Here is a 23,401-nt window from a genome sequence, read left to right as displayed (position 1 = left end):
CTTAGCGCACGGAAGCCTATGAGGTCGTTGAGATCGTTGAAGGTGAGATATGTCAGGGCCAAAGAGGGCGAGGTATAAAGATGACCGACGTCATGTCCCCATCCACTCTCTCGTGTTCTCCATCAGCCGTCACAGAACCAGCCTTGAGCCTGATATCTTCACATCCACCTCCCTTTCCCAACCTAAACACCACCAGTTTGACAGTTCGTCCTCCAACCAACCTCATGTCCACCAAGCCCCTCGAGCGAGTCACCGTCATCGGTGTAAGTGCCACCCTACCCCCCAACCCCCCATAACCACTCAACACTAACACCCCCTCACAGGCCTCAGGCCGCATCGGCGGCGCCTTCGCCAAAGCGCTCGTCGCAACCGGCAAGCACACCGTAACGGCCCTAACCCGGGCCGGCAGCGCCAGCAAGCTCCCAGCGGGCGTCAAGGCCGTGGAAGTCGACTACGACGACGAAGCGGCGCTGGTGGCGGCGTTGCAGGGACAGCAGTTCCTAGCCATCACTTTGGGGGTCGCCGCGCCGGAGGACCTGCACGGCAAGATCGTCACGGCGGCGGGCAAGGCGGGCGTGCCCTACGTGATGCCCAACGTCTACGGCTACCCGCAGCCGGCGGCGCCGCGGCCCCACGACATGTACTCCGGGTTCGCGATCGAGCGCGTGCGGCAGGTGGTGGACACGGGCGTGTCCAGCCCCGTGACCATGTCGTCCGGGTTCTGGTATGAGTGGAGCCTGGCGCTGGGCCAACAGTGGTTTGGGTTTGAGATCCGCGATCGCAGGGTCACCTTCTTTGACGACGGGCGGCGCACGGTTACCGCGAGCACGTGGGACCAGTGCGGGCGCGCGTTCGCGGCGCTGCTGAGCCTGCCTGAGACGGGTGCGTCGCCGGCGCTGGCTGATTTCAAGGGTGGGATGCTGCTGGTCGATAGCTTCCGCGTGTCGCAGCGGGATATGCTCGACAGCTTGCACCGCGTGCTGGGGACGTCGGACGCGGACTGGGAGATCTTGTACGAGCCGGTGGTCAAGCGTGTGCAGGAGGGGATTGTGCAGATGAAGCAGGGGGATCGGCACGGGTTTGCTAAGGCGTTGTATGGCGACATCTTTGACGCGACCAACGACGCGAGTGACTACGCCGCGACGCGGAAGACGGCGACGCAGATCCTGGGGCTGCCGAAGGAGGACCTGGATGAGGCGACCAAGCGGACGGTGGACATGGTTCTGAACGACTGGACGCCGTTTTCCGACACGAAGATGTAGCATATTGAAGGGATCAGTGGTAGCCTAGGGTGGTGGAGGGGTGGCTTTCAAGATAGAGATTTCTAGTACATGTACTGATAGATCCGCTATCAATCGCTCCTTTATACTGAGCCATAGCCGCGTTGGTGTTGACTTAGGATCGGCGGGCACGTTTATTTCCGCCCTTCTCGTCAGCGGGCAGCGAGGGTGAGGCTGCTGGCGCCTTTGCGCCACCCTGCTGGTGGAAGGCCGGCTTGCAGCCGGCGGTATCTAGGGGCTTGTAGCAGCAGGTCCACATGAACCCCTCCGGGTGTTCCTCCCGCATCTCGTCGTCGTCGTAGATTTGCCAAGGGTCGCAGTCTTCCCAAGCTTCGCTCTCGTGGTTGATATCAACGACGCCTAAGTTTTCTAGTGTCGGTGCTCGGCATGTTCTATTATATACTCGGGTTAATCACTAAGGGCACTCACCTGGGTGATAGCGGCAGGCGTCAGATGTGTTCTGGCCCGCGCTGTAGGACGCTTTGCAGTTGAGACATATGTGCAGCGTTGTGGGTGGCTGGTCGCCTCCCTTCAACTTTTCCAGGCGACTGAACATTTCCATTGCCTCTTTCCTGGTTGCTTCATCCGCACAGAGACCCGAAAGCACTGTCCGGAGCTCATGGTCGGTGGCATTTTGGATGCGCGCAAAGATATTGCGGGTCGGCGGGTTGACCGAGTCCGCCATTGTCAGACTCAACTCGGCCAATTCGAATCGGGGTTTTGATGAATCGCGGGTGGCTGCTTCGGAGGGTGCCGGATCTCAACGAAGTGAAACAAACACCCGACGAAATTAAATCAGGGCCACTCTTTTCTTTCTTGTTGGTAATGAGGTCGTTAACGCGTCACGTGCCAGAGTCGAATCTCGAATTTTCGGTCCAAACACGGAAATCACGCGAGGCCACCTGATTGCGGATCTCCAAATGCCGTTGTGTTGCTCCCACCTTCCTTTCTTTCCATCTTCAATCCAAATCGGTCCAGACCCCGTCGGTGCACCAAAAAAGAAGTCGCGTCAGCACTAATGCCGGCATGGGTGCCCGTCTTGCCCCGTTCATTGGTGGCCTTGATCGAAAATCAAGAACTTTCCCAGCCCTGTTCACGCCATCTATTGGGTGGCTGTCGGCTGGACCCCCTCAAAATGGGCTCTCAATGCTGACAAGAGGCGGGAAAACACATTCTGCATTTTGGGCAAGTTCGCCGTTTTTGAGAAAGCATCTTCCCTGGAGATGTGACGACTCGTCCCTCGTAACTAATCTCGTCTAAGTCGTCCGCTTTGCAACGACGCTAAGAAGAAGGTTCCTGTCTGTCGGGTCTGTTTGCTGCGATCCATCATTCCAATCACTGATTCCCACCAACCATCCCCAATCGTCCCACCTCCGGACCCTTTGCCGAGGACGGCCCCGCCCGCTCCCGCTCTTTTATCGAATTTCTCCTCCCGATCCGCCACCCGACCTAGGTTGTTCGAATTTCCGATGGGCACGCCTCAACCAACCCAGCGCCGGCGCGCGGCCGGAACCGCCGGGTTACGGCTACCCAACCTCGTCCTCATCGCCAGTCTCTTTCTGAACCCCTCTTATATCTCACCAGCCGGCGCCGCTGCAGTTGGCTACCCCTCGTCTTCGCTGCACACGCGCGATGAGGGCGAGCATGTCGTCCTCGCCGACTGCCGCGACCGGAGTGGCGTGGTGTCGTCGCAGATCGCCTACTTTCCCAAGGACCCCGGCCCGACGCCGCAGGATGTAGCCGTGGTGGTGACTACGCCGGGACAGGCCGCGCTGTGGGTCAACACCAACACGTCCGGCCTCTTCACCGACACGGGCGTGGTCTTCCGGGCGACGCTCGGCCCGCGCGTTGAGGAGGGCCAGTTCGCCGGCACGGGCGAGAACGGCTACGGCAACTTCAGCTGCTACCAGAAATACGTCAAGGACCTGTACACGTATGAGACGACCACGTGCTCGCAGGTCTACCTGTGCGACCACAGCGATCCGCCTCGTGAGTTTGCCTTCTATTTTCTTCTCGGTAGAGAGGGAAATATCAGCGGGGCATTGCTAACATCGAGCCAACAGCGGAGGTGGTTGTCGCTGCCTCAGACGGGGGTGGTATGTCCCAGGGCACCATCATCGGCATCGCCGTCGGCGTCGTCGGCGGGCTGCTCTTCTTGATCGCCGCCGGCCTGGTGTTTTGGTATTTCCGGCGATCACGCAGAACCACCCAGGGCACGCACACCCGGGTTTCCAGCGACAGATCGGGCACGTTATCGGCCGGACCGGTGTCGGAACTCGGCGAGCCCAAGCCCCTGGACCAACCGCAATACTATCCGCAACTTCAGCTGCAGGACCCGGCACCCATGCAACAGATGGGCGCGGTCTACGAGGTCGATGGCCGCCTGTTCCGCGTCGAGATGGGCAACGACAATGGCAAGTTCGAGTTGGATGGGCATGGTCACGACAGCGCCGAGCTCGACACGGCCAAGGGAGAGGCCGCTACTACTACTACTACTACTACTACCCAGACGAAGAGCGTGTCGCCCCTGAGCCCAGGCCAGCCGGACTCGCCGCTGGAACACGGCCAACAACCCAAGTCTGCTCCGCCAGAATACGTCCGGTGATTGCACAGAGAAAAGAACAGGAGGAAAATACCTAAGTACAGACTGATCCGGCAGTGATCTCCAATCACCCCCACCCACGGGGTGCACTTTTCTCATCTCAATTCTTCCGATTTGGGCTTGTTTTCGGATTTCATGAGATATTCTTGTGATAGCGAGCAACGGGGAGGTGGAATTTGAGCCTTGCGAAGGAAGCGGGAGGATCAGTGGGGGGGTGACACAAAGAAGCGGGGTTGCGGCACGGGTCGTCTTCACTGGGTTTCCCAGGCCCCAAATTAATTTGCTGCCTATCCCGTCAGTGGGCGCTCCTTCAGCTCACCGCTCCCCCCACCACACAGCACAGCTCCTCGCACCCAGCAACCGGCAATTGGAAATTGGATCCTTCCGTTCATGGCAAACACCATCGCTGCCACCACACCACACGCTGTTGCTGCTGCTGCTGCTGCTGCTGGAAATGCCGATCGCATGCTGCGTCCAAGGCGTCGCTCTCCGGGTGCGCGGCCCAAGCCAATCCCGCCATCAGCGCCGCGCCGTGCCATTCGGCCGCTGCTGCTGCTCGTCGCCCTCGTCAATCTCGCCTGGAGCCTGTATCAGCTCCCCGTGAGTCGCGTTATTGAGAGCCGCCTGTGCCGCCAACATTATGCTTTCCACACGCCCTCGGTCCTGCGTCCGGACGGGTCGGTGCCGGAAGAGCTGTGCAAGATCGACGAGGTGCAGCAGCAGCTGGGCTGGCTCCAGGGTATCACGGAGGCGTCGTGGGTTGCTGGCGGTAGGAGCCTCGCTGGATATGTCGATGTCGAGCTGGCCGTAGGGTATGCTAAGATGATGTAATAGATTTTGTCATGACCATCCCGCTTGTGTGCCTCGCAGACCACTATGGCCACCGCTTCGTGCTGTATCTCAACCTCGTCCCGCGCGTCTTTTTACTCGTCTGGACCTTTGCCGTCGGCTACTTTGACAGTGTCCTCCCGGTCCAGGCTATCGTAGCCGCGCCGGTGTTCTCGTTTCTCGGCGGCGACTGCGTGTTCAACTCCATCGTTTACGCCTTGGTCTCGGAACTCACCGACGACCATGTGCTCCGGTGTGTCTTCTGCCCTCTTCCACCACGCCGCAGAGCGAGAGATTAACACCATCCCAGCGCAACCTTCTTCGGCTACGTCAACGCCGTGTCCTCCATATTCTCCCTCCAGCTCGGCCCCGCCCTCGCCTCCGCCACCATGACCGCCCTCCTGTGGCTGCCCTTCTGGCTCGGCATCGGCATCCTCCTGCTCGCCATCCCTGTCATTTCCGCCCTACCTCTCCCCCCCGCCCCGTACAGCAGCAGCAGCACCATCTTCACACCCCCCGACGAGGAAGCCCATCCCACAGCAGCATCAACAGCACCAGAATCATCAAACGCAGACCTACCCCCAACCGCCTCAAACTCAAACTCAAACTCAGACCCAACCGAAACCGAAGACGCCCCCCTTATCACCCCCTCCCCCCAAGCAACTCCCACCACCACAACCCCAACCTGGCAAACCCTTACCACCACCCGCCTCACAACAATCCGCACCCTCCTCACAAACCCCACCCGCAACCTAGTCCTACTCTTCACCGTCTTCTTCCTCGCCTCCCTCGCCTCCTCCGACACCAAGCTCCTCCCGCTCTACGTCTCCAAGCGCTACGCCTGGCGCTTCGCCAGCGTCGGCTACCTGCTCTCGGCGAAGGCCGTGTTTAATTTCGGGCTGCTGGTGGTGGTGGTGCCAAGGGTTTTGCGGTGGCGGCGCAGGGCAAGTGCTGCTGCTGCTGTTGTTCGTCGTCCTGGGTTGGGGGCGGACGGGCTGAATGTGGAGCATGCGTATGCGTGTTTGGTGTTTTCGGTGCTCGGGGCGCTGGCGATTGCCGTGTCGCCGACCGTGTGGGTGCTCGTGCCGGCGTTGCTGGTCTATGCGTTGGGGATTGCGCTGCCCATGTTTACGTATTCGCTGTTGAGGGCGCCGGGGATGGTGGCGGCGGATGCGGGTGGGTCGTCGGGGGATGGGGAGGGAGATGGCGAGGGCCCTGCCGCGCAGCTGTTCTCGGTCGTCATGCTGGTGCGCACGGTCGGCACGCTGGTGGGGGCCGTCGTGATGCCGGGCTTGTGGGTGACGGGGATGCGGATTGGCGGCTGGGCTTTGGGCTTGCCGTATGTGGTGAGCGCGCTATGCTATGCGGCTGCGGGCGTGGTGGTGAGGAGGATTGTGGTTTGACATGTCAGAGGTGGCTGCGGTCTAGGCCCTGCGAGGAATCACATATGTCTTGTACGGCTGAGATGCAGCCACGGCCCGGCCAGACCTGTCATAGCCGCCACGTTCCGTGAAGTGATCGGGCATGAATGAGATGGTACTAGTTGTTATCGGATGTCCCGGCGCATTGGCCTCGTTCAGCCGCTAAGGCAAGCCCCATTCCGGACTGGACTGTTCGGGATAGGCTGTTGCAAAAACGATAGCGTCGGGCGAGCTGAGATCCGATGTGGAACGCCACTGGCAGTGATTCGCCGGGTCAGGGGCCAGCCCTTTACAAACAACTCACGATGCTGGTCCAGACCCGCCTCATCTCCACATATTAGCTTCTCAGGTACGGCAGCTCCGTGCACCATGGGCTGAATACAAATATCTCAACATCCTCGTCTTGTGCACCGGCGAGTTTGACCGGTACAAGTCCTCAACCTTGTCCCTTCGTCCTGACCATGAAGACTGCCTCCTCCCTCGTCCTCGCCGGCGCCGGCCTCGCGCTCGCTGCCCCCGGGCACTTCTCCCATAAGCTCCTCAAGCGCACGGGCTACGATGTCTGCGAGAACGACTGCAAGCTCCGCGGTGCCGCATACCCGGACAAGCACACGCTCCAGCTCTCGCTCGAGAACAACTTGTCGGAGCAGTGCCCGCCCATCTACATCGGCAATGCCAACGCACCCACCGCCTCGTCGAGGGTCTGCCTCGACTTTGTCGGGCCTAACATCCACTTCAACTTTGAGTCTTTCCCCGGGTATACCTACAAGAGCGGCGCTGTCGCCTGGCAGGTGATGGGCAGCTCGCCATCTGCTCCCACAAACAACCTCGTCTGTGGTCCCAACGCCGGCGGCGACGGCCTCCTCTGCAAGCTCCCCTTCAGCGACATCCTCGGCACCTCCTCCACCACCACCCCCATCACGGACCTGCTGTCGGGCATGTGCCCGAACGGCGATCGTGAGGCGCTGGGTTTCTACCTCCAATTCTCGGGCGAGGCCGAGTCCGCCACCGACGCGTCCACCGTCGCCTTCGCCAACCAGCCTGCCTGCACCAGCCGCGACGCCTCCAACCAGTGCGTGTCCCGCGACACGACCACCCCCTACATCGGCGTTGTCTACCGCTGCTCGACCTGCAACGTCGAGGCCTGCACGCCCGAGGAGCCCGAGGAGCCAGAGGAGCCGCCCGTCACCACCCCCTGTGGCCTCGGCACGGCGTTCGGCTACCAGTCCGCGGAGAAATCCACCCCGCTCAACACGCAATCCGGCCAGGGCTGCAAGCGGTGGGGGTGGTATGCGACGCCGACGCTGGCGGAGCTGCAGGGCCGCATCAGCGGCCCGCTGTACGTGGGCGCGGGCAACAACGACATCTCCAAGGCGACCGACGTCGGCGACTGGGTGGCCACCGCCGATGTCGCCGGCCGCGTCACCGTCACCTACCGGCTGGACACGCCCTACGCCCTCGCCGAGGTCCATGTCGACCTCGACTGCCTGCCCGTCGACAAGTGCGCGCCGGGCCAGTTCACTTTTGGCGAGGCGGGCCTGGCCGACGTGTCGACCTATTCGACTACTCCCCTCAGCTATCCGAGCTGCTCCGGCGGTAGCAAGGCTGCGCTCATCGTGCATGCGGCGGTGGATGTGCTGGTAGAGGGTGCCGTTTGCCCTCCGGAGACGGATTAGGGGTCTTTTTGAGTGCTTACATGGAAGATAGAGGGGAGTAATGAAATGGGTGTTGATTGTGACTACTCTCCGATTGTGAGCATTGTGGCTGTCCTCCGTTTGTGAGCCGCTTGCAGTACGTAGTATGTCCTACGCGTGAAACTCGAGAACTCAGGGGCATCACTGCATCAATCCAAGAGTTTCCACACCGAAATCCAAAGCGGCACAGCAGCTGAGATCGCCAGCCAGCCACGCAGTCGATTGGATGCAAATGATTGGCGTGCAGCTGAACCCCTGTCTCGTGTTGGTGACTGAATTAAGAATTTAACTTCACTTGACAAACAAACCTTCACCATCCACCTCCCGTCCCACCTCCAGTCCCTCACTTTCATCGAGCCCAGGCTCCTCAACCGCGACCATGCCCAAGATAGCGATGCCCAAGACGGAAGACGCAATCCTCGGCGCTCTCGCGGGGATTGGCGCCGGCGTGGTGCTGCTCTGCCTGTACACGGCCGCCCAATTCCTCTCCTTCCACTTCATCACCCCCTCCAAGCCGCTCCAGAAATACAAACGCGGCGACGCCGACGCGTACGCCCTCGTCACGGGCGCCAGCGCCGGCATCGGGTTCGGCATCGCGCAGGAGCTCGTCCGGCAGGGCTTCGGCGTGATCCTGCTCGGCCACCTCCCCGACGAGCTCGCCTCGGCAGCCGAAACCCTCCGCGCCATCCACCCGGACCGCCCGGCCACCCTGGTGCGCACCCTCACCATGGACGCGCGCACCGCCACCCCGGACGAGATGGAAACCGCGCTGGCCTCCCTCTCCCCGCTCAAGATCACCATCCTGGTCAACAACGTCGGCGGCAACCCGGTCGCCAACCCCCCCTTCCGCACGCACGCCACCTACACCTGCGCCGACGTCGACGCCGTCATCAACCAGAACGCCCGCTTCATGGCCCGCCTGACCGCCCTCATCATCCCCACCCTCTCGGCTCCGGCAGAGCCCAACCAGCGCTCCCTGATCCTCACCCTCTCCTCCGGTGGCTACATCGGCCTGCCCTGGCTAGTCATGTACGGCGCGACCAAGGCCTTCAACCGCGCCCTCGGCACCGGGCTCGCACGGGAGTTCACCACCGACCCCTCCACATCCCACATCGACAGCCTGGTCGTGCTGCCGGGCGAGGTACGCAGCCAGGGCAACTGCCGCGGGGTCCCGGGCAGCGCGCCGTTGGCGGTGCGGTTCGGGCGGGATGTGGTGCGGAAAGTGGACGGCGCGGTGAGTAGGGGTTGGCGGGAGATGCATGCGGATTGGTGGCATGGGATCGAGGCGGCGCTGGTGGGGATTGCGCCCGAGGCGTCGCTGACGCAGGGGCTGACGGATCAGATCAGGGTGAAGAAGGAGGCGTGGAATGAGTTTTGGGAGAAGAACCGGTGAAGAAGGGGAGGGTAGGTAGTGATGGTGGTGATGGTGGACGGTGGTGGTTAGGGCGGCATGTGATTATGAGACGTGCGAGTAATGTTTTGATTGGGTCAGTATTTTAGTGGGGAGATATGTTCCGAATGCAATGATACTCGGGATGGTGGGCGGATTCCTCTGATTACTTCCTCAGAAACCGCCGCTAGATCACGTCTCGTCATGTCTGTCATTCCCCCAGTCTTGGGCCAACACAGCCCTATCTATACCAAACCCAAACAATACATCCCAAGCGTATGCGGACGTCCAAAGAATGCTAATTATAATACACTCGCAACCCAACACGCCATGTCATGCCATGCCACGCCATGTCTTGCCGCACACAACGCCTCCACCTAGCGCTTCCTCGTATCCCTGCCCCTCTTCCGGCCCTTCTTCTTATCCCTGGGCAAGTCTAGCGGCGTGTTCTCAAGCGCCCTGGCCATGAATTGCACCATGTAATCGTCGATGGTACGCATCCGCTCCCCGAACGCATTGTGCTCCACCTCCACCTCCACCACCTCCTCCTCCCCGACAACCACCCCATCCTCCGCCGACTCGGCAAACAACCCCAACCCGGACTTGCCCACAGCCGACATGGGCTCGGTGGTGCTCTCCCGCGGCGTGCCCTGCCCGACGCTCGACACGCCCGACGCGGGCTGCTGCTCGAGGAAGTCGGCGTCGTCCTGCTGGATCTCCTTCTCGGCGACGCGCGCGGCCGCGACGTCCTCCTTGTCCTCGGCCTGCTCCAGCACGCGGCCGGCGCTGCGCGGGTTGCTGCTGCTCTCGACGCCGCCGAGGACCCTGTCCATGGCGGCGTTGGCGGCGACGTCGTCCTCGTTGGCGAGCACCTCGCCGTCGGTGCCGATGACGTCGCGCACCGACAGCTTGTTGAAGTAGTCGGTCGTGAACTCGCCCTCCTGGATCACCACGTCGTCCAGCATCTGCTTCTGCCCGGCCTTGCGCAGGATGTTGGCCTCGATCGTGTGCTCGCTGACCAGCCGGTAGATGTGCACGTCGCGCGTCTGCCCGATGCGGTGGCACCGGTCCTGGCACTGCTTGTCCATGGCCGGGTTCCAGTCCTGGTCGTAAAAGATGACCGTGTCCGCGCCCGTGAGGTTGATGCCGAGACCCCCGGACCGTGTCGACAGGATGAAGCAGAGAATGCGCGGGTCGTGGTTGAAGCGGTCTGTGAGAATCTGCCGTTGCTCGACCTTGGTCGCGCCGTCTAGCCGGAGGTACTTGTGGCCGTGGATGTTGAGGAACTGTTCAAGGATGTCAAGCACCTTGGTCATCTGGGTGAAGATTAGGGCGCGGTGCCCTCCCGCTTGGAGCCGGCGAAGGAGCTTGTCGAGGGTTTGCAGCTTGCCACAGTCGTACTGGAGGAGACGCTTGTCAGGGAACTGGATCGACAGCCGCATGCGCGCTTCGTGCCACGGGTCTGCCGGCCGCTCCTTTGGCATGTACGGCGCATACTTGACAGGTGCCGACAGCGTCAGATCCGTTTCTACGAAGGACTGCACTCCCTGTGGCCCCAAGAATAGTCTTCCCATGTCACCCGTCACGACAGCTGGGGTAACGCAGGCGAACTTGGTAATGGTTGTCTCCATCGAGTCAGCCCGCTGCTGAAGTGTCGGGATGGCGCTGCGCAGAAGGTACGAGTCCTCTTCAAACCAGCTCATGATCTTCTGGGGCACCTTGGGCCGTTGCTTGTAGGGGCGGCGGTGGGTATCTAGTGTCAAGATATCGACGAGCCGCTTGCCGTAGATGGGTCGTTGTTGGCGACGGAGCGCGTTCAGGTAAACGCAGTGCTGCAGCTCCTCGAAGCGACCCCACCGCGCAGCGCTCTCGAGGTACACGAGGTTCGACTTGACCGAGGCCGGGTCCAAGGCATGGTAGGCATTGTTGGCCCGGGTCTTTTGTGCCTCCCTAAGGTCCAGAAGGATGCGGTGGGTGCTCAACTGCGAAATCCGGTCGGCGTCGGTGCTTGACATGCCCTCATATTGGGTGGGGATCATGTTGAGGAAACTGAGGCTCACGACCTCCATCGGTTTGACGGCTAGTAGCTTCTTCCTGACGAGCTGGTCGCGGATGTCGAAATCCGAGGCAACTGAGCGCTGCATGCGGAACGACGACATGATTGGCCGGTCGACGAACAGGTCCGGGTGGTTGCACACCTTCCGCAGCTGCATCAGGCAGTTGATGATCGACATGTAATTCCCCGAGTTTAGTGTTTCCCGCGTGTCCGCACGAGACAGGAAGCCATCGTACAGCTCGCGCTGGCGTTTGGAGAGCCGGCAAAATTCGACGTGCTCGTATTTGGCCGGCATCTGCTTCTCGACATCCGCCTTGAGACGGCGGAGCAGGTATGGCCGGAGAACCTTGTGCAGCTTTGAGATGATGGCGCGTGCTTCATCGTCCAGCTGCTCCCGCCCGCTCTCAAGGATCTGTGATTCGGGTCTAGAAAACCAGTTGTGAAACTCCTTGAGGTCGACGAACCCGCCTTCGCCGTTCTCGGGAGGGGCTAGGAAGTACAGCAGCGACCACAACTCGGTAAGGTTGTTTTGCAGCGGGGTACCGGTCAGGAGCAACCGAGAATGCGTGTTGAAGCCGAGGAGCGTTTGCCACCGTTGCGACTTGAAGTTTTTGATGTTGTGGGCTTCGTCAAGGATCATGTAATGCCACCGTCTTCGTCGGAACACCTGCTGATCCTGGAGGACCATTTGGTAGGACGTGATGCACACATTCCATACGTCATCGTTGGTCCACCCCTGGCGTTTCCTCTTCCGCTCTTCCTGGTTACCATAGTAGGTGAGGATCTTGAACCCGGGACACCACTTCTTGAACTCCATCTCCCAGTTGAGCATGACGCTCGTGGGCACGATCACCAGGTGAGGGCCCCAGACTTCGTGGTGGCAGGCGAGATGTGCCAGCAGTGCGATGGTCTGTATGGTTTTTCCAAGACCCATCTCATCAGCGAGAATGCCGTTCGTGTTGTTAGCATAGAGCGCCGCAAGCCAATCGAGACCAAGATGCTGGTATTCGCGGAGTGTCCCGCGTAGGAGGAAGGGTATCTCGGTTTTGGGCGCTGCGGGTTGTGGCGACGTGGATCTGCTGTCGCTCTTGGGCGCGTGCAGCAGAGAGACCGACGTAGGCGTCTCCGCCTCGGTGGGCTTGGTGTCGTCAGAAGCTCGCGGCGACTGAGTTGCGGATGGGCTGCGCACTGTGGTGATCGGTTCGGTCTCGGGGCTGTGGTGCCTTATTGATGGGATCGGAAGCGAGTCGGTCTTTGACAACATCCCTTCCACGCCCCCCTGAGCATCTGTCATGGAAACATCCTCCACAGTCGTTGGAGAGGACGTCATGCTCCCTATTAGGAGTGTAGCCGACCCCGTTGACGCACCATTCACGGTGGGGAGTGAAGATTGTTGTGCTGCGACATCCCGCATATCAGTTCCTGTAGATAACTCCTGGGTAACCTCATCCTCGGATCGCGCCAGAAGTCCAGGGCGTGGTTCAGGTACCGCCACAGTGACCGGTGTCTCGGCCGTTTGCGGTTGTTCGCCCTCCTTGGAAGCACTCCCATCATGCTGGTTGTTGTCTGCTTGCACCTCGGGTATCGGGACAGCATCAGCATCTACCATGTCGACATCATGTGTCACGGCTTCTTCGGTAGCAGCCTCGTCTTTTAGCTTCTTCAGCTCAGACTTTCCGAACAGAAGCCCGAGGAGCCCGCCGGGTTCACCATCAGACTCTTCGGCCTCGTCGCTGCCCTGCTCCTCTCCCTCCTCTTCTGATTCCTCCTCGGACGACCCCAAGTCATCATCCATATCGATCGACTCGTCGCTGGTGTCCTCGAGATCGGGACCCGGAGTTGTGGTTTCGTCTCCTAGGACAGCTCCGTCCGAACCCGCTTTGAGGTCGGATGTGGTATCTAATGCTGGCAAATCGGCATACTTCTCCCGCAGCTGCTCTTGTGTAAGGCCCTCATCGGACAACTCAGATTGCTTGTCCTCGTCGTCATCCGAGGATGACATGTTGTCTTCATCATCCACATCCGCTTCTGCCATGTCATCGGACGCGTCGGAGTCGCCATCCAAGCCGTCTTCATCGTCACCATCGGAGACCATATCGTCGGTCAGGTCTTGGTCGGAAAGTTCTTCCGTATCAAAGCGCGCTTGCCTGGCCTGCAGCTTTTTCTCCGAGAAGCTGACAGCTTTGTTTAGCGCAGCCTTCACCCTCTGCTGCTCCTCCGCTTCCCATTCCGCCAATCGTGTGCGGTTCACCTCCGCCTTGACGTTTTCCCAAGTGCCCGTCATAACCTTGTTCACTTGTCGCCACCTAGCCTTGCTCTGTTCGACCTGCTCGAGTTCGATTTCTTCTGCTGTTTTCGGTTGCGGGTTTCGTCGTCTCCACTCGGCCTCGCAAGCGATGGCAAGCCTCTTAGCCGCGGCTCGGTGTCGTTGCTGCTCGTTGAGCATCAGTTTCCGGAAATTGGACATCGCCTTGATCAGATGGTCTGCGTGCGCCCAGTGCCTCGGTTCCTCCTCCGGCTCGGGCACGAACACTGAGCACCTCTCCTCGGTGAGGGTACCGCCAGGTTCCACCTCCTTTTCCACGCGCAGAATGACTCGCGCATCTTCCAACGCCGTCTCCTCCGTATATCGTGGGCCATCGTCAGCCGAAACGAAGAGGCCCCCTTCCTCCACCGGTATGTCTGCAGCGCGCCCAAAGAACTCTTCGAAACTCGGCCCGAGCTTGGGGCGTAGATTTGCCTGTTCGCGGTGGACAAGAGGGATCGTCGTCAGCGGGGGCCTGACTCGTATTTTAATACGGGGATTCGTGCGCGCCCCGCTGGGTGTCTCATCGCCGTCGTCGTTGATCTCCTTAAGATGACGCGTCGAACGGCGCGTGCCAAGAGATTGTTTCGCAGGCGTGGCAGGTTGTCTTGTTGACGGAGACACTTGGCGACGGGTGCTTGACTTCGAATCGTGTGCTGCAGATTTTCGCGGAGGAGCCTTGTTGGTTGGCGGCCTCGACGGCAGCTGTTTGCTCGAGGCCACGGCACGCTTGGCGGATGCACTCGTAGCTGAGGGGTTATGGTTCGGTCCATGGCCGTTACTCGAGCCATTCCGGTTCTTAGGCGGACTAGGCTGTTGATTATGCGATACTCGCCTCGTTATCCGTTTATCGCCAGGTTGCAGCTCGAGGGGCACGGTGTTAATACGCCCCGACTTTCGACGACCATCGCCACCTGTGAACCTTGTCGGGCCCTCAGCTTCGATCTTTTTCCATGGCGGCGACTCGGGCTTCGGTTTGCGCACCGTGTTGTTCGGCGTTGTGTCACGTACTCGGCGTCGTTTGGCAGGGGGGCCATCGTCTGCGTTCGTCGCCTCTCGCGCGTGGCGGGTTCCGTTGCTCTGCGGATGCTCGGCCTCGGTCTGCTGCTCGTCGGGCGATTCAAGAGCTCCGTTATGGTTATCGAATCCGTTAGTGGCCTGTGATGGATTATCGGGTTCTTTTTTGACGGATTTTGTGGTTTCAGGGCCCGTTGTGGATGGCGGTCCCTCGTGGTGTTGACCATTCTCGCCGGGAGCTGGAGGCAGATTTGTGTGTGTTGGGCTGGGTGACGCGATCTCTGTCATAGTGACAAGGGACACCGCGACGTGAAGACGGCCGAGATCTCGACGAATCTGGCATCTGGCAGGACGAAAATAGGGTCAGGCGAATGCTAAAACCTCAAGTTATTCCGTATCAGAATTTGGATATGACTACGACTCTGTGAGGCTGGCTGCGGCGTGATTTGTGTTGAAAATGCTCCTTGTCAGCAAAACTTTGACAGCCGACAAAAAATTCCACCCTTCCTGCAAGCGCAAAGGCGAATCCCGGGGTTGGCAGTTGGGTGCGAGCTGTGGATGCCTGAGGAATGAACCCCCCATGAGGACAGAAGCGGGGCGCTACGGCCAATCAAAGCTGCGGGTGTCCAACCACAACCTCAAACCTCCCAAGCTAGCGAGCTGCGCATTCAATCGACATCATCGCTTTCCCACGACTAATTGGCATTGAGGCACCACAAACGCCAAGGCACGTCCGCTACATTTCGAATCGCAACCATGGGAAATTGGTGCTAATGCGGCTTGCAGATGCTGTCCCGCCACATTGTGCGGGCGTCGCCCTTCCGAGCGGCTGCCCTCCCCGCGGCGCGACGGCTTCCCTTCATCCAGCAACGAACCTTCCTCCCCGACTCCATGGTCGGCAAGAGCAAGATTGAGGAGAAATACCCCGACTCCGACTACCCCAAGCTTACCGCAGCGGAGGATCCGGATATGGTGTGTTCAGTTGGAGCCAGAACAGCGGATAGCTGGGGCTGACAATTTCGCGCAGAACGGCGGCTACATCAACCCTCCCCGTGTCAAGCGCCAATTCAGGGACCCCCATGCCGACTGGTGGGACAAGCAGGAGCGGAGGAACTTTGGCGAGCCGGTGCACGAAGATCACGATATCCTCGGCATTTTCTCGACGTGGGAGTACACATGGGTCAGCACTGGCAAGGGACTCTTCCAAATCGGCGTCTTCGTTGCCGTCTTCCTCAGCGTCTGCTACGGCGTGAAGTTGACGTATTCCGACCGGACCAGTTACCCGCGGGAGTTTGAGGGTGGCTTGGAGAGGGAGCTGGGCGGCGCTGGCGCTGTGAGGGTAAGCCGACCCCCCGCGATTGTGACGACGGACCGCTAACGGTGCTCTCTAGGCCAGAATGGAGGGCGATGAGGACCCGTAGATGACTGGGGGGGACTGTGTATATGCGAGTAGTAGCCAGCTAACAATGCCAATCAAGTCCTTTTGTCCCTTTTCATCCATACTGTTTAAGTTCCAGATCCTGGAAGGAGCATGTATTCTCCTTGTTCTCCAGATTCTCAAGATGAACGAGGTCACCAGTTGGTTCCTTGAGAAACCATTAGAGCTTTCCGACCTGGGCCCCAAATCCTCCCGGGGTTCCGCATCAGCTGCAGGCCACTGGGATTCCCATTCCGCCTGTGAACCGGAAGAACTCCTCTGCGCCTTCCATCGGCATTTCCAGACTCGAAACCCGGGCAACACCTGAGCAGCGTGGCCGATAAACAGGCACCAACCAACGACGACCAATCACTCCGCATTGCAGATTTCCATTTGCATAATCGGGGCCGAGAGCGGGACGGCACCTCCATATCAGGCAGTGGCGAGGTTGTCGGGGGAAGGAGCGGCCTGTGGCAGACATGTGCTCTGCAGAACAGTACCACTGCCTGGTGCTCCCAACTGACCTCGCTAACACGATCCAATCTGCCAAGGTGGAGGTCTCCGGCTGACTTTGCTGGGCTGCTTCTAGAATCGTTGCCCACCACGCCACGGATTCGGATGATATTTTGGTTTTACTTGCTTGCCCAGGCAGCTTGTTGTCTTGCCTTCTCTCCTTGGCCTACTGTTTCTCCTCTCTTGGTGCAACTCTCCATTCTCATCGAGCAATTCTTACCCACGTCACCCCTCTAAAGTGCCCGATCAGACCAACGCCGTCGGTCGGAAGGATGCGCTATGAGGACTGGGATATTATCCTCTTTCCCAACGGCCGCGACTCGAAGATACCCTTCAAGGAGTTCAAGGTCGCCTGCCATGCCGTGCCCGACCTAGAGCTAGCCCACATCCATGGCGCGGTAGGCATGCCAGCCATGACGTGCTTCATCCCGAGCCTAGCGCCCGGCACCCCGTTCCAAATCTCAATCCACTGCTGGCGCAGGCCCGATCTCAGCCAGTTCACGCGTACCTACAGCAAGCACACGGACCTCGTCAAGTTTGAGGCGCGGATTTTGGTTGATGGGCGCCTGGTCGCGTGGGTTTCGTCCGGTGAAATTGACGACTTGTCGACCCATACACTGACCCGACATCCAGGTCCACCGTTCTCGACCGCGAAGTCAACGGCCCACATCTGATAACCAGCACATGCGGTTCGACACCCATGCCCCATTAACAATCTCAGACGATGCTGACCCGGTGGGGCAGAGTTCACAAAGACGGGCGAGCTAGAGCGGCTGAGGTTCCCCCACTTCCGCCGCGAACTCCTCTTCCAAAACCATTGGAGGCCGGGCGATGACATTGGCCGCATCAAGGTCGTCATAAGCGAAGGGTTTCCCCGAGATTCGTTGTCTGCTCCTATCGAGCGAGTCAAGAACGTTGTGGCCTTCTCGTTCCAGCATGCGCCGCTAGGTGGGCAGCACTTCTGTCCTGCGGTAGTATGTTCGCTGACGAGGTCTTGCAGAGATACTCGAAAACAACGCCATCGCTTGGCCGAATCAATCCATGTGGCAATGTGCGGCCTTCAATCCCGCGATTCCTGTGCCAACATATCATTTGGACGACGGGCCGAGCTCACACGCACACTCGCCTCGCAGAAAGTCGGTCCCGCTAAGACACCTCAAGAATCAAGGTTTTCCGGCCCCGGCCGTGACCAATGCCGTCTTTCGCAACCAGGCAGGGGCTGGTTTGCTCGACGACCCGACGCTGCAAATGCCCTACTTAGACGACGACACGGTATCGATCAACGCACCGTTCCCGGACCCGTTCGGCGATTCCGCGTATCGCGAGTGGGCTAACTCGTTAGCGAACGGACAACCAGGCGACCCGTGGGATGGATTGACATTCTGGCCCCAGGGATGCCGGAAACAAAGGCAAGCCGCTTCGGACACGATCATGCCCGACTATGTCTCTGCTCAGATACCGGAAGCGATGCATATCTCTGGGCCTAGCCTGGAGGACGAGCCTATGAGCCTAAAGGCGCCAACCAACACACCTACCGGGGGCACCGATGACGGTCAGGATGCTCCGCTTCAAACAATTCAGCATATAACTTTGCCCTCGGACTTCGCCTCGTCCCTCACGCGGTCCCTCTTGAACCAACCGTTCCCCCTTCCGGCTCATCACCACAACCAATGCAAGGATAACCAGCATGCAGTGCTCGACCGAACCATTACCGTCGATACGACGCCTACGGTCTCGGTGGCTTCAGGCCCGTCCTGTGCCGAGTTTGGATCCATCATGGCGAGCCTTGGATGCGACAATAGTGGCTCGTCCTTGGCCACCCCCAGCAATTCCGTGCAGACGGAGCCGAGCTCTTCTAACAGCCAGGTTGCCGCCGGTGTTCTCAGCAGCGGTAAGGGAATGAACAAGGTAAATAGCGGCATACCCACAAAACGTTCGAGGAACTTCACGCCTGCTTCGGTAAAGGCGATCGATGAGGAGGACGAGCCACGCCGGGCTAGCCCGCATGTACGGGGCACGGGATTTGGCGGGATGGAATCATCGGTGATGGGCTAGTGAGAAATTCTTTGCTGTGGAGGTTGTAGTGTTCCAAGCAGCCCAGGTTAGATTCATTCGACACGGTGGGGTGTATATATTTTGGCCCGAGTTCACCAGATGTGTTTATGTAAGAATTTCGTTACGGCCGCAGTTTTGTTAAACCCATTTCCTTTTTTGACCAGACGAACGGTTATTCTTACTTACATGTAGTGTATAATCAAGTCCCAGGAGCAGGCCGTATTGGCTTACTAAAACCGCTGTTACTTGTTCATTTTATACTCTCGAGAACTGTGAGCTTCTTGCGAGTTCATAATTCAAAAAGGAAAAAAGAAAAAAAGAGAAGTGTGCCGCCCTTCAACCCAGCTTTTTCGTCCCTGCAGATACGAGGGCGGTTTTGATATCGACACTGCCGATGCTTAGGTAATTCCCTGCATTCGGTAGTCAGGGATTGACAACGGAGGTGAGGTTCGGCCAGGACGCGACCGTTTGCCGACCGCCGGGGTCCCGATCGGATCGAACCGGAATGGAGTACGGGCCTTCACGGCGCAGGTGGATCCTTCGACGCATGGTTCCTGTCGGCCGGCGGCGGTTGCGTTGCGGTGCGGTGACTGTGACTGTGCGTCTGAGAATAGCAGCGGGAATATCACGAGCTCACGTCATCCAAGATTATTTTCTGCCGGGCCTGGGTCGTGGGAATGGGGGAGCACTGGGGGCGGGATACGATGGTGTGACAAGATTTTGGCCAGATGGTTGGGATTTATGTCTGTACATAACTACGGGGGTGCGGGATGCGGGGCAAGCCAGGGCGGTTGCTGCGTGTTTGACAGCCTGAAGGTTCTCTCGCGAGTTACTTTGTATCATTGCTGCCATCAACAAAATCTTTCCGAGGTCAGAAGAAGCTCTCCCAAACTCCACTGTATGGCGATCCCGGGTTCCACAGCTGGTCTCGGCGAAGGCCGCTCCCGGCGGTGGGGCCCAGGACATCGTCAAAGTTCCCCAGATCTGACAAAGACAGAAACAGCTTGATGGAAAGCGGAATGGGCGAGAAACATCGAAAATGCCCCGGCGATTTCGGCCGGAGACGGAGTTTGCAGGATTTAACATGCTGCCCGTCATGTTCAAAAAAGGAATGGAATCCCTGCCGATCCGCCGGGGTCTTTTTTGAGCCGCGTCAAACGGCGCTTGATGTCTCCGGCACCCCGGGTCGTCCTGCCAAGACCCTGGCGATTTGTTTCTTTCCAGCTTCGTGCGACGGACGGAAGTTTCTGCCCTGTCAGGCGGTGATTGAGTCATCTTACCAGACCCGAAAGGTCACACTCGGGTGTGCCTTCCTTGTCGTTCCGCTGCGTCAGCACTGGAACAGCACGGGCCTCATAAGTTCAACGTTTTTATTATTTCCTTCCAAAAGAGGAAGACTCGACCAGAGCAACGCAACGCATGCACGCATGCACGCACGCACGCCATCGAACGCAACTGGACACTTTTTGTTAGGCAACGATGGAACGGGGGGAAATTGCAGCAGAAGACTCCGAGGGCGAGCGGCACGAATTGAATGCTTATTCACCTACGGGAAGTTCTCCAGCGTTCGAGAACAAAGGCTGGACGGGTCGGAGGGGAATTGCCCCGTTTCTGTTTTGAGGCGCCACAGGGTCGGGCAGCCAAGAATGCCGAAAAGTCCATCCAGCGCGGCACCCAGACGTCAGTGCCGCACTCGGGGCATCCCGGCACCCGTGTGCCCAGATCGAACCGCGCTAGCGGTAACTTTAGCGAGATTCTTGGGCCGTTGCTTGGTTTGCTTGGGTTGCTTGTTCGGACTCCCGGTCCCAAGGATTTCTCAGGCCCGGAGACATGCCAGTCACCGCAGCGCCTCATGGGCTTCGCTGCCCCTTTCGACGCCTTGGCGCTCAGCCGCTCCGTCGGGAGTTCTCGTTTCTTAAAGCCCTCGACCCCAGACCCCTCCGGCAAGAATGTCTAACCCATCAGTCCTCCCTCACCTCATCAGAAGTGATCGAAAAAGCATAAGGCTCTGTCTAGCCTCCCCTCGCCTGACAACAACTCCAGATCTGGACATACACCCCTGATCGACCAAAAACATCAACCACTATGGACACCAAGCCGGGCCTCGCCGCCCCGCTGCCCGAGTCGGAGGCTGCTACCCTCGCGCCCAGCAAAGCAAGCGTGTCGGACGAAGTCGAGACCGAGAAGAATGATGCGCTCGCTCGGCAGGCTACGGCCACCTCTAAGACGGGCAAGAAGCTCGAGCCGACACCTACTCGAGAAGATGGCACCGAGTACCCTGGTGGCTTGACGCTGGGCCTAATTGTTCTGGCCCTGTGTCTCAGTGTGTTCACGATGGCGTTGGGTGCGCACCCCCTTTCCCTTTCCGGCCTCTGCGCTCAACCAGACTGACCGATCTCTCAGACAACTCCATCATTGCAACCGCCATCCCCAAGATCACCGACGAGTTCCATTCCCTGCCAGATGTGGGCTGGTACGCCTCTTGTATGCCACGCCTCTCCTTCTCGTCCACTCCAAGTCCAGCCTGATCCTAACCCCTAATGTAGCGTACCTCCTCACCACTGCCGCCCTCCAGCTCCTCTTCGGCCGCTTCTACACATTCTTCTCCATCAAATATGTCTTCCTAATCGCCATCTTCCTCTTCGAAGTCGGCTCCCTGATCTGCGGCGTCGCCCAAAACAGCGTGACGCTCATCGTGGGCCGCGCCGTGGCGGGCGTCGGCGCCGCCGGCATCTTCTCGGGCGCGCTCACCATCCTGGCCTACTCGGTGCCCCTGGCCAAGCGGCCCATCTACACGGGCGCCATCGGCAGCATGTACGGCCTGGCCAGCATCTCGGGCCCGCTGATGGGCGGCGCCTTCACCGACCACGTCACCTGGCGCTGGTGCTTCTTCATCAACCTGCCCGTCGGCGCCGTCACCATGGTCGTCATCTGGTGGTTCTTCCCCGACCCCAAGCGCGAGATCATCCAGAACGGCGACACCCTCTGGCAGCGCATCATGCGCTTCGACCCCTTCGGCACCCTCGTCTTCATGCCCGGCATCGTCTCCCTCCTGCTGGCCCTGCAGTGGGGCGGCACCACCTACGCCTGGGGCAGCTGGCGCGTCATCCTGCTGTTCTGCTTCTTCGGCGTGCTCATGATCGCCTTCGTCTACTTCCAATTCCGCCAAGGCGACCTCGCCACCGTCCCCCCGCGCATCCTCGCCAAGCGCAGCGTCTGGTCCGCCGGCTTCTTCATCATGGCGCTGGGCGGCGCCTTCCTCGGGTCCATCTACTACCTGCCCATCTGGTTCCAGGCGGTCAAGGACGCCAGCGCGGTCGACTCGGGCATCATGAACCTGCCGATGCTGATCGCGCTCGTCCTGCTCTCGGTCGTCGCCGGCGCCGCCGTCTCCATCTGGGGCTACTACACGCCCTTCATGATCGCCGGCAGCGCCCTCGCCGCCGTCGGCTACGGCCTCACCACCACCTTCACCCCGGACACGGGCAGCGGCATGTGGATCGGCTACCAGATCCTGATCGGCGCCGGCATCGGCATCGGCTTCCAGCAGCCGCTCATGGCCGTCCAGACCGTGCTCGACATGGCCGACGTCCCCACCGGCACCTCCCTCATCGTCTTCATGCAGACGCTGGGTGGCGCGCTGTTTGTGGCTGTGTCGCAGAACGTGTTTACCAACAAGCTGGTCGAGTATGTCGCCGAGTATGTGCCCGATCTGCCGGACCCGGCGGCCATTCTGGCCGTGGGCACCACCAGCGTCAATGAGGTCTTTGAGCCGGCGCAGCTGCCGGGGATTAAGCTGGCGTTTAATGATTCGCTGACGCAGACTTTTGTGGTGTTTACTGCGCTGTCGGCGATCAGTATCTTGGGCGCGGTGGCGGTGGAGTGGCGGAGTGTGAAGGGCAAGCCGGTTGAGATTGGGATGGCTTAAGGGGTGGGTGGTGTGGTGCCGGTGCGGCGGGGTGTTGGTGTTGATTTGTTAGTGTTTTGTCTTGATACCCGGTTATTACGATTTGTCACTCAGTTGTCTGGCGGATAGAGGTTGGATAGATGGCGTTGGGTTTAGAAGAGCTCTCTTGAGGAGCCGGACAAAGGGGTGTTGGTTGGTATGAAGTAATGTTTTGATATTCCTGGTTGCAGACAATCTCAACTTTGGCGTTGGCGGATGCCAACTGGAATAATATCTTGTTGTTCACTCCCTGCGCGGTCTTGGTTAGCAGTCCCTCAGCCGTGAATGTGATGACGGTGCGACCTGGGGTTCGTTCGCGGCATGCCCACGGGCCGCTTACGGGATTGTCGATTGAAACACTCTGTTGATTAGATATACATGATGTCGCCGCCTCGGTTGTAGAATGGGGTGTTTGAGGTTCCATGTTGTTGAGGTGCAACGGTTGCCCTCGGTGAAAAGAGGAAATTGGATCAAACCCATGATAAACTCCCCACTTGTTTGTCTGCACCCTAGCCAGAAACCTGTCGCGGTTCGATGTATTGCTGCAGACAAGTTGGGTTAATGAATCACCGAGAATGCGGGTATAGACAGGCGAGAAGGGAGAACTCATGAAGCAACTATATTCGATAATGCTATGAGGCTGCCCGCGCAAACCAAGATGACCTCCCCTGTATCCTGAACGCCGGCCATGTCTAGGTATTCTATATGTGCATGCATGTATTCCGTAGATGCGCCTTTTCCCAGCAACACCCTGAACTCCAAGGTCAAATCTAGGCTCCCGTGTATATAATGCGCTGCAGCGAGCATTTACAACCCTATATCTGCTGCGCGGGGTGGTCTACGGCCAAGATGAACTAACTCCGTCGCGGAATCGTAA

The 23,401-nt window shown here is 59.4% G+C and overlaps 7 protein-coding genes across 7 annotated transcripts; 5 read left to right on the top strand and 2 right to left on the bottom strand.

Moving 5' to 3' along the window:
* Positions 1 to 224: 224 nt before the first annotated feature.
* On the top strand, positions 225 to 1,521 carry B0H64DRAFT_468915 (uncharacterized protein; the record flags this gene model as incomplete). The annotated part of the gene is made up of 2 exons (XM_062807777.1): positions 225 to 263; positions 324 to 1,521. The coding sequence occupies 2 exons, from the start codon at positions 225 to 227 to the stop codon at positions 1,260 to 1,262; spliced, it is 978 nt and encodes a 325-aa protein (XP_062655521.1). The 3' UTR covers positions 1,263 to 1,521.
* Positions 1,396 to 2,241, bottom strand: B0H64DRAFT_468909 (uncharacterized protein; the record flags this gene model as incomplete). Its single annotated transcript, XM_062807776.1, has 2 exons — positions 1,710 to 2,241; positions 1,396 to 1,640 (listed from the first exon to the last, which is right to left on the bottom strand). Exons 1-2 carry the CDS (start codon positions 1,963 to 1,965, stop codon positions 1,396 to 1,398), a joined length of 501 nt encoding a protein of 166 aa, XP_062655520.1. The 5' UTR covers positions 1,966 to 2,241.
* A 508-nt stretch (positions 2,242 to 2,749) lies between these two features.
* Positions 2,750 to 8,124, top strand: B0H64DRAFT_426976 (uncharacterized protein; the record flags this gene model as incomplete). The annotated part of the gene is made up of 8 exons (XM_062805755.1): positions 2,750 to 3,296; positions 3,368 to 3,857; positions 4,221 to 4,651; positions 4,717 to 4,963; positions 5,021 to 5,534; positions 5,718 to 6,056; positions 6,677 to 6,961; positions 7,274 to 8,124. 8 exons carry the CDS (start codon positions 2,750 to 2,752, stop codon positions 7,805 to 7,807), a joined length of 3,387 nt encoding a protein of 1,128 aa, XP_062655519.1. The 3' UTR covers positions 7,808 to 8,124.
* Positions 8,125 to 8,219: 95 nt separating this feature from the next.
* On the top strand, positions 8,220 to 9,218 carry B0H64DRAFT_330038 (uncharacterized protein; the record flags this gene model as incomplete). The annotated part of the gene is made up of 1 exon (XM_062800911.1): positions 8,220 to 9,218. One exon carries the CDS (start codon positions 8,220 to 8,222, stop codon positions 9,216 to 9,218), a length of 999 nt encoding a protein of 332 aa, XP_062655518.1.
* A 187-nt stretch (positions 9,219 to 9,405) lies between these two features.
* On the bottom strand, positions 9,406 to 15,074 carry B0H64DRAFT_243838 (SNF2 family N-terminal domain-containing protein). The gene has a single exon (XM_062799889.1). It carries the CDS (start codon positions 14,879 to 14,881, stop codon positions 9,593 to 9,595), a length of 5,289 nt encoding a protein of 1,762 aa, XP_062655517.1. The 5' UTR covers positions 14,882 to 15,074; the 3' UTR covers positions 9,406 to 9,592.
* Positions 15,075 to 15,379: 305 nt separating this feature from the next.
* B0H64DRAFT_329585 (NADH dehydrogenase-like protein) lies at positions 15,380 to 18,578 on the top strand (the record flags this gene model as incomplete). Its single annotated transcript, XM_062800886.1, has 7 exons — positions 15,380 to 15,565; positions 15,621 to 15,926; positions 15,985 to 16,010; positions 16,663 to 17,097; positions 17,157 to 17,212; positions 17,268 to 17,471; positions 17,524 to 18,578. The coding sequence occupies 7 exons, from the start codon at positions 15,380 to 15,382 to the stop codon at positions 18,576 to 18,578; spliced, it is 2,268 nt and encodes a 755-aa protein (XP_062655516.1).
* Positions 18,579 to 20,580: 2,002 nt separating this feature from the next.
* On the top strand, positions 20,581 to 22,549 carry B0H64DRAFT_243781 (major facilitator superfamily domain-containing protein). The gene is made up of 3 exons (XM_062799888.1): positions 20,581 to 20,922; positions 20,982 to 21,062; positions 21,125 to 22,549. The coding sequence occupies exons 1-3, from the start codon at positions 20,664 to 20,666 to the stop codon at positions 22,504 to 22,506; spliced, it is 1,722 nt and encodes a 573-aa protein (XP_062655515.1). The 5' UTR covers positions 20,581 to 20,663; the 3' UTR covers positions 22,507 to 22,549.
* The last annotated feature ends 852 nt before the right edge of the window (positions 22,550 to 23,401 follow it).

Source organism: Chaetomium fimeti (genome assembly GCF_033439085.1).
Source record: "Chaetomium fimeti strain CBS 168.71 chromosome Unknown B0H64scaffold_8, whole genome shotgun sequence".
Classification (NCBI taxonomy): Eukaryota; Fungi; Ascomycota; class Sordariomycetes; order Sordariales; family Chaetomiaceae; genus Chaetomium; species Chaetomium fimeti.
Note: the sequence above shows the minus strand (reverse complement) of the source record. Positions and strands in the feature narration are given on the sequence as shown.

Coding starts and splice junctions, on each gene's coding strand:
- B0H64DRAFT_243781 (XM_062799888.1), top strand. CDS start 20,664: ATGGACACCAAGCCGGGCCTCGCCGCCCCGCTGCCCGAGTCGGAGGCT. Junction 20,923..20,981: donor TGTGTTCACGATGGCGTTGG/GTGCGCACCCCC, acceptor CCGATCTCTCAG/ACAACTCCATCATTGCAACC. Junction 21,063..21,124: donor TGTGGGCTGGTACGCCTCTT/GTATGCCACGCC, acceptor CCCCTAATGTAG/CGTACCTCCTCACCACTGCC.
- B0H64DRAFT_243838 (XM_062799889.1), bottom strand. CDS start 14,881: ATGACAGAGATCGCGTCACCCAGCCCAACACACACAAATCTGCCTCCA.